Raw genomic sequence first — 12609 nt, forward strand, 5'->3', positions numbered from 1 at the left:
ACAGAAATTCAATTATGCAAACTGTGATAACCATGTATTTCCAGTTTCTTTTGCCTTTCCCCCTGCCCTCTCCTTAATTCTTACTAATATTTTCTGTGATTGTTTTAAAAAACTTAGGAGCAAACAGGGCTGCTCCTCCCAGTTTGGAGTTTTGTCTCCTCCTCCTTCTCATTAGAATTGTAAGAGGGTAGCGGTCCTGCTGCAAAGACAGGCAGACAAGCTTTCTCTGTGAATTAATTGGTCAGGAAAGACACTTTTTATATTGTCAAGTGGCACTTAAGCCACTAATTCTTGACTGTGAAACTGCTTTTCCTGGGCAATGCTCTTTAAGGAAAAACTTCTTCAGTCCAGCGATTGGTGACTAAGGGAACTATGAAGCACAGGGGATTGGGCGGGATCACGGCTCCTAATAATGCCTCCTTATCCAATGAAAAGCATTTCCTATTGAGACCCCCAAGAGTTCCCCTGGCGGCCCTCGGCTCCAGCAAGGACTTTGGGCCTTTTCTTGTGTCCTGTTTGTTAAAGGCATGCGGGCTACAGCATTAAAGAGGGCTAGTCCTTAACAAAGGGAAAGAGATAAATGTAAATAAGCTCACATTTTCAGAATGAGCGGTTTGCAGTAAGGAGCTGCGGCAGCCCAGAGTCTGCTCTTTTTGGGCTGGGCTAACCTTTCCCTGTTTTTTTGTTTTTTGTTTTGTTTTGTTTTTTTTTTTTTTATGGATAAAAATATGCGCTTCCAAAGTGCGAGTTGCCAGTTTACAAGTTTATTAGCTAACTATCTACAGGCATGAGCACATTCTCTCATCTAGCACACTCTTTCTTGGGGTAAGTCTCTTTGAGAAAGATTTGATTTTGGCGTTTGGGGGTGGGGGATGGTGTAAGAAACTTCAATCGAAACGCTGATGCTTTGAGTGTTTGGGAAAAGAAGTTAGACTTCAGCTCTGAAGTACTGAACAAGGATCATCGTGTTGAATGGTAAAAAAAAAAAAAAAAAAAAAAAAAAACCCAAGAATTTCTATTGTTTTGACAATAAATACTGTTTCAGTGGAAGAGAGACAGGATTTTCAGGCTGTTGTTTCATGTAAACACAGTCCTAAAGAGCTGATTCAAAATCACATGGTAGAATAAGTTAGAAAGTCTTTTGGCTAGCATTATATTTCTTTGGTTTACAAAAGATTGTGAGCTAACTTGGCTTTTATTATGATGAGGTTTCTTCTAGTAAAACTATACACTACATGCCTTTGATGCTTAATTGATTTATGGAGAATGTGACATTTGCTATATTGAATAATTCATGAACTGCCCATAAAGGAGGAATCATGTTTGAATGAAAACTGAATTCTAGCATAAATAGAATTTTCTATTATTTGTGAAATTACTTGCTATTTGCCATGTAAATGCAACACAATGTGACATGTCTAAAGTTCTCTTGCATATTATGAATATTTTAAATATTTTTAGTGAAAAAGACTTGTTGAATTAATTAGTATTGTATGCTAGGTAATTTCTGTTTGGGAAGCAAATACAGCATTGTAATTTATCATGATTTTTTTGTGTGTGGGGGGGGGAGACCAGAGAAATTGAAAAAAATTGAGTATGTCAAAAAGCTTGATAATGTTATTCACTTTGCTGCTTTACCAAATAATGCATCTTTCTTTTCCTTGAGTAACATAAAAGCTTCAATAGTAACTTACAATCAAAGTTATCCAGTGGCTTTTTCACATGTTTATTTTTTCAGAGCAAACTCACAACAGCTTGCCCCAACAAAAATAGATTATAAATCCTTTTGCCTTGTTGCAAATGAGAAGTTGCATTCTTGCAAAGGATGAGCTCAGCTGATAAACCTCATGGCTCCTACATTCTAAAGCACCTCCTGACTGCCAATCAGAGATGTGAATGAAAGCCCTTTTGGAACAATCAGGGCAGCCTTTCAGAATGTGTATTCTCTAAGTTAAAGGGAGGACTGGGAAGATGCCTTATAGCACCACTCTAGCCAGGCTTAGACAAAGTTTAATCTATTCAATTCCCTTTGTGGGAGAAAATGCCCTGAGGTTTGTTGCTCTTGCTGTGATTTGGTCACTGCCTTTTATTCTCTGTCTGTCAACATATACAATCTGTTCTTGGCCCTCTGGAGTGGGAAGAAAAAAAAACCCTTATAATTGTCAATATTGGTACTAAAAATTGGGAACTTCATAAAAGGCCACTCAGCTCTGAGAATCCATTTTCAGCTTTTTGGGGATAAACAACTGATAAGAACAGTGCATAAATAGTCTTTATTGTGCAGAGTTCTATTCTGGGGTAGGCTGTTGACCCCACACTTTAAGGGCAAGGTATTCAGGTAGGGGGGACTAAAGAGCTGAGACCTCCACAATTAAAGTTGATATTGAATAGGCAATACAGAGGACAGGGAAGATGAGGGCATGAGGAATGTAGGAATTTAGGATGTAAATGTCACCTTGCTCTATAAATTTAAGCTTTGGGCAGTAATTAATACTATTTATTTCTGACATTCATATTAACTTAAATTGTTGCATTGGGTCTAATAAAATTTAATGACTCTTACTCCAGGCTTTTGGTCTTTTTTATTTTTTAATTAATTATTTTATTTTTTGTCATGACAAGCAGAAGCAGGTGAAAATAACTGACAGACAGGAACAGCCTGTGAAGACACTACTGTGGCCCCAGTTGAAGGCTTTTTTTCAGTCAGGGCCCAATATGGAAAGTGAAGAGAAACTGAGGCCTTGAAAATAACTTTTGCTAACTGTCCCACAGTTTACTTGTGATGAGGATACTAAATCAATCTTAATTATGCAAACCTTGGTTATTTAACTTTCTAATTTTCTTGTATTCCAAAAAAGAGACTCTTATGTATAGTCTACATCAAGAAAAAAAAAACATGAAAGAAAGAAATGCTAATAATCCCTGTCTTCTTTTAATGCAAACCAGTACAATATTGATTTAATTTCAGGAATATTCCTGTCTGGAAGACAATGGAAATCAATTCTTTTTAGTAATAAGTTGATCTCTGTGACTTAAAGTTGTCTGTTTTATTTGTTTATTTTGTTTTTTTTAATGTGAAGAAATATTATTTCAAGAGGGTTGTTGGTCCATTTATCACCCTGCTTTTATTGTAGGCTAACTTTTGTTCAGAAAAGGGTGGACTGTAAGAATGGTATTAGTCTGTATTAGCAGATAATTATGGGTTACAAGTACTACAATAAGAAGGATCCAAATGTAGGTGCCCCTTGTATGAATCCTAGCACCATGTCTAACTTGTTTTATATGAGAATGCTGTGCAGAGTTAATGATTTTTAATGTACATAAATGCTATGTTAGTTATGTTTAAGCATCTTTATGAAGACATGTGAGTCTCAGTAGATATACAAATATCTAGTAGTGAAAGCCTTTCTCACACAGTTCTGGAAGGAAAGAAATTTAATGGGGTTTCAGGATAGGAACAAGGCAATGGAGTCCTCACCTGTTGTCCCAGGCTTCCTTCCTTTTTCCTTTTGTCCAATCATAACAGTTGTTACCAGAGGACAAGAAAGGAAAAGGAAAAAGACAACAACAACAAAACATACCAATATAACTTTAGGCCATCAAAGAAATCTTTGTTCATTTATCAGTTTTCAATGCATGGAAATGAGAGTATATAAGCCTCTTCTCACTAGTTATCTTTAAGTGATTTTGTTACTCATACAGATTTTAGGCTTCAGTCAATACTATTAATATGGTATGTGTACAGCACTGGTAGATTTGGAGTCTAATTGCTATCTTCAATTGTATTATTACAAAGTCAAATATATTTAATATCATCTGGAAATAAGTTGGCTCTTACACACTTTGGTTTATATTATGTAATTATTTCATCTATATTATGATCTTGGCATACAGTTTATTGAGAAGTTTTCTTTATGGAACAGTATTGTGATATTTTATTCCGCAGCACTCAATTGAGGAACACTCTGATCGTCTGCCTCCAGAAAATTCATTGATTATCCAAGTCTCAGATAAATCTGGTGCCAGAGTTTGGTTTGAACTAACTAATGTGAGTACCATTGCTCAGACTTCACCTTGTTTTCATTTTATTCTTCCTTTTTTTTAAACTACTGCTTTTATATCATTACAGATCATGTGATTCAAAGTTCCAGATTAAATAGAGGAAGTAGAGGTGTTATGGTTATTTTATGACCCAGGCAATTTTGTTGAAGATGAATGTTCTTCAACATTCTTTAACTTAATCCTTCTTTGTCATTAAGAGATAGAAGATAGATAGATGACAGACAGATAGAAGATAGATAGATGTGAGGCATGCTTTCATTCTCATGATCAGTATTAGTATCCTAGCATAGCAAATGAATTTGTGTTCATACTGATTTATACTTTGTGTGTTTGTATACAGGGATAAATCTGAGTTCTGTTGGCATTATAAGTCTTGCAGAATTTGGAAATAAGATCTTTCCAGAATACCCAATATTGTTCTTTAAATATCTAGGGCTTCTATTAAGATGAGATATTGAGACTTAAAACTCTAGACAATTTCATCATATTAGATTGTGCAATTCCTCTGCAGCTTTCTTACTCTATAACTAGGTACTAGGGAAAATTCTGCTTCAGTAGCTCTGATGCAATCTTTAGTCACATCATACTGAACATTAGACCACAATACTCCCTAAGGCTTGGCCTGTGCCATCAGGTGAAGGGTTAGTAGGAAACACTAGTTCTTTTGGTAAAAAATAAAAAGATGATGAATTTAGTCACTGAAGGTGCATTCTGATCACATTAGAGCTTCTGCCCTTTCTTGATGTTTTCAGATTCATTGGCCATGGGGACAGAATACCCTTAATTATCTCAGTGAAAATCAGGTTCTATATAATAAGCTACTTTAAAAGAAATTCTAATTGTATCAAAACATGACTGATACGGATCAACATTAGCTAGTGCATAGGAACATCATTTGGATGCAGGTGACCTATGCTGCAGGTGACTTGCCTACACTGTTGCCTTCAGGAATTTGTGGAACAGAAGTCTGGATCTAGTTCCTATTGCTCCACCAGAATGGTCTTCAATTCTATTTTTATGATATTTGTGTATTTTTAGATTTGATTCACTACAACAGGGCTATAGTCAAGGGCACATTAGGCTTCAGTTTACTTTGTATTAGCTTTCATAAACTTTGCCCAAAGCAGAAAAAGCAAATGCTTTAGGGATCACAAGCACTCTGACTTGATCTAACTTCATTAAAAATGGAGCAAAGCAAGACAATTTGAGTGTACTCTGCCTTTGGGGCTTTTTTCCCTGGACTCTGGACTGTGTTTGGCTAGGAATAAAGTAAGTCAAAGCTTTCTAGGGTATTGGATTTATGCCAGAATTTATAATTTTGTTTTCAACAGAACTTATGAAATTTTAGTAGGTTATGAAATAATCTATGTACTTAAAAATCCTTATAAGGCCAAAAAGTGTCTTTTCTTTGTCTAGTGGTCCAAACATGGTATCCGCCATTATTGTTAGGCATGAGAAAAATATGGACATTATTATGAATTATCTGAATGGGCTCTGGAAGTCAGAGTTAAAAAATAATGGTCAGATTTCTTATTGTATAAAATATTATTGTCTATCAATTGCACAAAATGATGAATTTCTTCATGACATTTTCATGGATATGTATAACACTTTGATCACATTCACCTCCACATTATTCTCTCTTCTATTTCTTCATATTGACCTTTACTCTCAGATTTCTTGTTTTTTTTTTACACTTTACTCTCCTTCTTTGTCTCTACCTATGTGTCTCTTGCTCTCTGCTTGTATGTGCATGCATGTATGTGTGTGTGTGTGTGTGTGTGTGTGAGAGAGAGAGAGAGAGAGAGAGAGAGAACATTTGCATGTGTGTACATGTGTGTGTTTGCTCACACATGCACATATCTAAATGCTGTTAGCTCTTTCCTTCCTTTCACCATATGGGGCCCCAGGGATTGAACTCAGATGGTCAAATTTGGTGGTAGGTGCCTTTTTCTGCTAAGTCATTTTGTTGCCCCTTTGAACCTCTTCTTGACCAACCTCCAGGTGACCTGCCTTTTGACCATTTTGATGAATCAAAATATGTCTATCTAATATCGATCCCTCATTTAGTCCATTATGTTGGAATAATTGGTTATAAACATCTTTACAAGACAGTAGTCTTATGCTCATAGAAGAAAATACAATTAACTATATAGGCTATTTTTCCTTGTCTCTTTGAACACTCAAGTATTGACCTATACATTTAGTGGACAGTATATTAGACATTTAGGAAAAAAGAAAACAGGCCCTGTTTCTTGAGTATTTTTTATTCTTTAGAGTTAGCTCAAGAGGCAAATACAATTCTTATTTTAAAAACCTGCAGTTATTGTAGGTTGTTCAATGGGGGCCCCTTCCAGGATTGCTCTCTTATGAATAAATAGTATAGTTAAGGTTTCAAACCCAAGAAGAAACTTTTTTGCTGTACAAGGAATTGATGGAAGGATACATTTCTAATACAAAATTAAAGATACCAAGAAAGACAGAAATTTCTAGTCATGGATGAAAGGAATGGACTTCTATAATGTTCTTTTGTGGTAAGGCTAGAACTGGCAAGCTCATCAAACTTCTCATAGCCCTGTTGAATCTTCCTAGCATTACCACTGTGAGGCTCAGTGGTAATGTTTATACAGGAAAGGGAAAACAGTATAGCCAAGTTACAGAGTGAACTGTGTCTGAGTCAGAAATAGATCTTTCTGCTTCCAGTGCTGTGTTAAGACCCGACACCACACCCTCCCTGCTAGACAGCAAAGGTGGTGTGTGTTCAAGCAAGGGAGAGCTATGAATAGGGCCATAGTGGCATTTTTCCCATGCCCTCTCTTTAGGAGTGAGACTGTACTGCTTTCTTGTCTGTGGTCCTCTCTATCCCACAGGTTTTGATTACCCAAAGCAATAGAGTAGAAGTGTCATGCATTTACAGACTGCCTGCTGTGGGTATAGTGGGTATGTTCTGGGGGCTATAAAACTGAAGTATGGTGATGAGTGTATCAATCAACTTGATTTAATCACCTTATATTACATTAATATAAATATGTATTGATTCATTTATAAATCACATTGTACTACACAAACATAATGCAGTTATTGTGATATTAAAATTTTGAACAATGTGAATTAAGAAATAAAATGAAATGATTGTTATTTCTGAAAAAAACTGATTGTAGAAATAGGATACAAAACTCAGTGATTCAGAATACTAATTTAGTACAAAATAAAGTACAAAATAAAATATAGCCAGGGAGCTTGTGGCATTCTTGGCATAGATATAACCAGGGGGTAAGGCTGGAGGGGGCTCTGGGAAAAGGTGAGAAGCCTTCTAATATGAAATTCTTTGCTAAGTAAAATAAAGTTGCTAGCAGTACTTATTGTATAAAGTAGATGCAAGAGATTATGAATAAAGTCTGGTTTTAATGTTGAGTTTTAAAGTCTCATACATTCTTAAAAGTATATCACTAGGTTAATGGGAAATTATTCTCTTTCACTGTTTTCTTGATTTCTTCCAGCAATGGATTTTTAAAATGTAAATAGTATTTTCAGTGTAAATGAGTCTTCTGGACTACTAGATAATAACAATGTCAAAATAGTAAATGAAATGACTGAAGAGATTGAGAAGTGTGGCATTTGCATGTTTTTCCTACCACTGCATTGGTGAACATGGATATACATTAAATCAGAAACAACAAAAACTGTGTCTGTAGCTATGAGCACTATGGGCTGAGATTTCTGAGGTTCTTCCTGCTTTGAGGTTCTTTCAGCTGATTGGCTTCAGTGTTTTAAATACAGCACTTGAAAACCATCCCACTGTCTGGAAAAATGGAAGGGATAAAATAAAGTAGTGAGGATGAGATTAGAGGAACTCCTCCTAAGATTCTTAATACAAAATAGATGCCTCAAAAAGGTTCAGTTTTCCTGACCTTCTCTTCCCCTATTTCACTCCATACTTCTGTTTCTCTTTCTCTGGCACATTCTTTTTCATTTTTTCTGACTTCCCTGCCTCTTTTTTAATGTATTCCTTATCTGGAGCACCCCTGTTAGACTTTACTTGGTCTGTATTATTACTTTGCTTTTTGCATATCAGGGTTGCTTTGGGGAAAAGTTGAACTAGGTCTATATGATGAAATGGCCAAGAAGGAACATGATTTTTGGTGACTCCATGAAGACTTATGGAAGGACAGTTCGGTATGGCAAGTTTTAATTGTAACTGGAACACTAGTACAGTGATAACACTATTGCTTTTCCCCATGTTATGGAAGTTATCCCTCCCTCTGGGTACTTCAATGAATGACTCAAGCTAAGTATGTTTTTCTCAAGTCGGGCACTCAGAGAGGTGACTTTAGTCCTCTGTATTTCTAGTGGATTTCTATTCTACTCCTTTCCAGAATACATACAGGTGTTTGTTGACTTGTTTCCTTGGTGTCTTGAAGGGAAAAGTGAAAAAAGAATCACTTCAGAAAACAGTTATTTGTATTTTACAGCATAATCATGTGAAAACCCATTACTGGGTATGTCAGGGAACAAAGGCCACTTTCATTTCATATTCCTACTCAAAAGAATCATTCAACAGTTACTTATCCACAGTGTATTATTTGACACATTCGAAAGACAGACTAGCCAATAGTAGCTATTAATCCAGGAGAAAGTTGGTAAGATTTCTACATGTATTTTCAAATGTTGTTGACCTAAATATTTAAACAGACAACTGAGTTAATGGCTACTATATATAAAACTGTTGGAAAGAAAGCATCTAAATGGCCAGATCAGATTTTGTACAAAGAATGAAGAGGCTGTTCAGATCCTTAATTTTCACATCTCATTTGGATTTTTTTTTTTTTATGTAGAGACAGGGATTGAATATGTAGTCTAAGCTGACCTAGAACTCACTCTGTAGCTCAGGATGGCCTCAAACATACATGAATTTCACTGTTTAGACCTTTCCAAGTGTTTGGGGTTATAGGCACAATCAACTACACTCTGTTGTCAGTTGTGTTTGTGTTTGATGAGAAAAGTCGATATTGAGTAGGTCTATTTTAGTAGATGAAGGCATGGGTGTGGCTGATGGGAAAAGAAGTGAGGTATATATCCATGCCAGGCTTAGGGTGTAGCTGGAAAGAGAATCATGTAGTGCTGGAAGGAAATGAGTTTGATATTTTAATGTCTTCCTCAGAATGGCCAAGTGACATAACATGGTGAAGGAACTTATTTATTTTTAATCTTGAAATATTTTTCATATAGTGTATTTTGATTATATTCTTTTTCCTCTCCCAATTCCTCCCCAGTTCCCAACCCCTAACTATCCAAATTCATATTCTTTCTCTCTTAAAAAACAGAACAAAATAAAGCAAACAAGCAAAAACAATGGAGTCGATTTTGTGGTAAGGTAGAAGAGTAAAAAATCTTAGCTGTCAGATTTAATTAACTAAGGGATCTTGTCTTCTGAGCTTCTGTTTTAGAATTAAAAGGTGAACCAATAAATTGCTTTAATAGTTTATTGATAACTGTTTAGAGCATGCACTAGAGACCTACCTGCTGTCTTATACAAAGGAGTCAATAATTGGGCAAGGTACTTTAGTAATATTGGAGAACAAACAATACAAATTGGGTAACTTGAAAAATGTTATGGTTTAGGAATCAAAGATGTAATTTCTGGGTTTAAATGAATGTATCATTCAAATCATCTTCCAATTCCAATGTATTTTCGAAGATGAAAATGGATCTGCAAATTCCACATTAGCAGCATCTTAGCTAGTAAGTGTACTTTGAGGAATATATAATTTATCCATGTTTACTCTAATGATATATTTATTGTATTGTGTGATCTCTGCCATATCCACAATATACTCTTTGTTGTGCCATTTAGATGTGGTATGTGATCAAACAGTACTTCTCAAGTCAAATAGAACACATATATTTTCTTGCCTGGGTGAGAATATATTTTATTCCATAGAAATCTTAGAAGGAAAGCAGATTTGGTGACTCATTCTATCTTGTTTCCTATAGGAAGAAAGCATTCTCTACTGGTCCTCAGTCTCAAGAGTGGTGAACCCCTGCACCTAGCAGGCTCTCTGGGAAAAAAAAAAATCCATGGGTGACAGAAGATTTATTGACTTCCAATTCCAAGATTTAAATTCAAGTCTCAGACCCAGGTTGGGAAATGCAACTGCCAATAATACTTGCATTGTTGATGATTCCTTCAAGTATAATTTGAATGGTGCTGTCTATAGTGTTGTATTCATCTTGGGTCTAATAACCAACAGTGCCTCCCTGTTTGTCTTCTGCTTCCGCATGAAAATGAGAAGTGAGACCGCTATTTTCATCACCAACCTGGCCCTCTCTGATTTGCTTTTTGTTTGTACCCTACCTTTCAAAATATTTTACAACTTTAATCGCCACTGGCCTTTTGGTGACACCCTCTGTAAGATCTCAGGGACTGCGTTCCTCACCAACATCTACGGGAGCATGCTCTTCCTCACCTGCATCAGTGTNGATCGTTTCCTAGCCATTGTCTATCCCTTCCGATCTCGTACCATCAGGACCAGGAGGAATTCCGCCATTGTGTGCGCTGGAGTCTGGATCCTAGTCCTCAGTGGTGGTATTTCAGCTTCTTTGTTCTCCACCACTAATGTCAACAATGCGACCACCACTTGCTTTGAAGGCTTCTCCAAACGTGTCTGGAAGACATACCTGTCCAAGATCACTATATTCATTGAAGTTGTTGGATTCATCATTCCTCTGATATTGAATGTTTCTTGTTCTTCTGTGGTGCTTAGAACCCTCCGCAAGCCAGCAACATTGTCTCAGATTGGGACCAATAAGAAAAAAGTGTTGAAGATGATCACAGTGCATATGGCAGTGTTTGTGGTATGCTTTGTACCATACAACTCTGTTCTCTTTTTATATGCCTTGGTACGCTCCCAAGCCATTACTAATTGCTTATTGGAAAGGTTTGCAAAGATCATGTACCCAATTACCTTGTGCCTTGCAACTCTGAATTGTTGCTTTGATCCTTTTATCTATTACTTCACTCTTGAATCCTTTCAGAAGTCCTTTTATATCAATACACATATAAGGATGGAGTCACTGTTTAAGACTGAGACACCTCTGACCCCCAAACCTTCCCTTCCAGCTATCCAAGAGGAAGTTAGTGATCAAACAACAAATAATGGTGGTGAATTAATGCTGGAATCCACCTTCTAGGTACCAGAATTGTCTTTCAGGTTCAGCTACAGTGTCTCTTATGATTTTTTTCCTATGCTATAAATAAGAGAAACAAATTGAAGCTAATGATACTGAGAATAGATTAATGTACCAAATGCAGTCAGATACATTTGTTTGAACACTATTGTACATATTCTGTTTTGTTCAGTAATTATAGGTCAAGTCTAATTACACAACCAAAACAGAACAGCTTCTTCTGTTCAGTTGACTTTTCATTACCTAAATGACCAGTGGTCTTGATTTTTAGTGACGTGAGGGTTATTTTAAAACTTAAAAAAAGGCATTCCAGTAATTTTGGTAATTGGGTTGGGCCTATAAATATAGAACAAATTCAGGGATTATTTAAAAATATCTGTGTTACTACTGATATATGCTAGTATTTTTTCCTTTTTTGAATTATCATTGAATTTATTTAAAAAAAAAAAAGAACTATTTTTACCTAATCTTAATAAGACATGCTGAGAAAGAGAAATGTGTTGAATTTTAAAGGATTGGCAAATTTTACCTAGATTTTAAAAACCTAAATGAAGTGTTTGAATGAATATGGGTGGGAAATTTGGAATTTAGACAACATTTACNCATTTATAATAACCACAATTAGTGTCAGCTTTTAAAACTTTCTTTTTAAAATATTTCTAGAATTTTCATATGAAATTGTTAATCCTGAAAGGTGCTACTTATGTGCCTGGCAGGTATAAAATGGAAAACTCATAAAATTAACAATGTCAATTAAAAAAAAACTTTAAGCAACACTATATTATTTCTTAAGATTTTCATTTATCCTTGATGGGGGTGGGGATTGGCTTGTAGAAAATATTTATTCTTCATGTTAAATGTTGGGGACACATTACAGCCAGAGAGCTACAGTATTTGTGCCCAGGTCAGGAGTAAATTGAAAAAGTAAGTGAATAGAATAGTAGCAGCAAGATATCTTAGAGCTTATATTAGTAGTTTTTAAGGTGGTAGTTAGATAGCTGTAACTTTGAAATCCATACTCTCTTCTGTACATTTTGGAGCACATTGTAGCCAAGGCGCTGCTGAATTTGTGCTCAGGTCGGGAGCATATTGAAAAAGATGTGTACATAAAAAAAAAAAAGAAAGAAAAGAAAAATTAACAAAAATACCCCACAAAACTAGAAAAGAAAAGAAAAAAACAAATAAGAAAAAAAAATAGTTCCTAACACATGCTTTTTTGTTTTATTATTTTTAAAGTTCTATAAAATTAAAAATACTATGCCATTTTAATAAGCATTTTAGCATAATTCTATTAGAAATCTGATAAAATTGTGTCTGGACAGGATTGAATTATAGAAAAATACATAATTTATAAAACTC

The 12609-nt window shown here is 35.5% G+C and overlaps 1 protein-coding gene across 1 annotated transcript; it reads left to right on the forward strand.

The window, feature by feature from the left end:
• The first annotated feature begins 456 nt into the window (after window positions 1–456).
• Lpar4 (lysophosphatidic acid receptor 4) lies at window positions 457–12370 on the forward strand. Its single transcript, XM_021153850.1, has 3 exons — window positions 457–825; window positions 3947–4048; window positions 10057–12370. The coding sequence occupies exon 3, from the start codon at window positions 10141–10143 to the stop codon at window positions 11251–11253; it is 1113 nt and encodes a 370-aa protein (XP_021009509.1). The 5' UTR covers window positions 457–825; window positions 3947–4048; window positions 10057–10140; the 3' UTR covers window positions 11254–12370.
• The last annotated feature ends 239 nt before the right edge of the window (window positions 12371–12609 follow it).

Source organism: Mus caroli, chromosome X (assembly GCF_900094665.2).
Source record: "Mus caroli chromosome X, CAROLI_EIJ_v1.1, whole genome shotgun sequence".
NCBI lineage: Eukaryota > Metazoa > Chordata > Mammalia > Rodentia > Muridae > Mus > Mus caroli.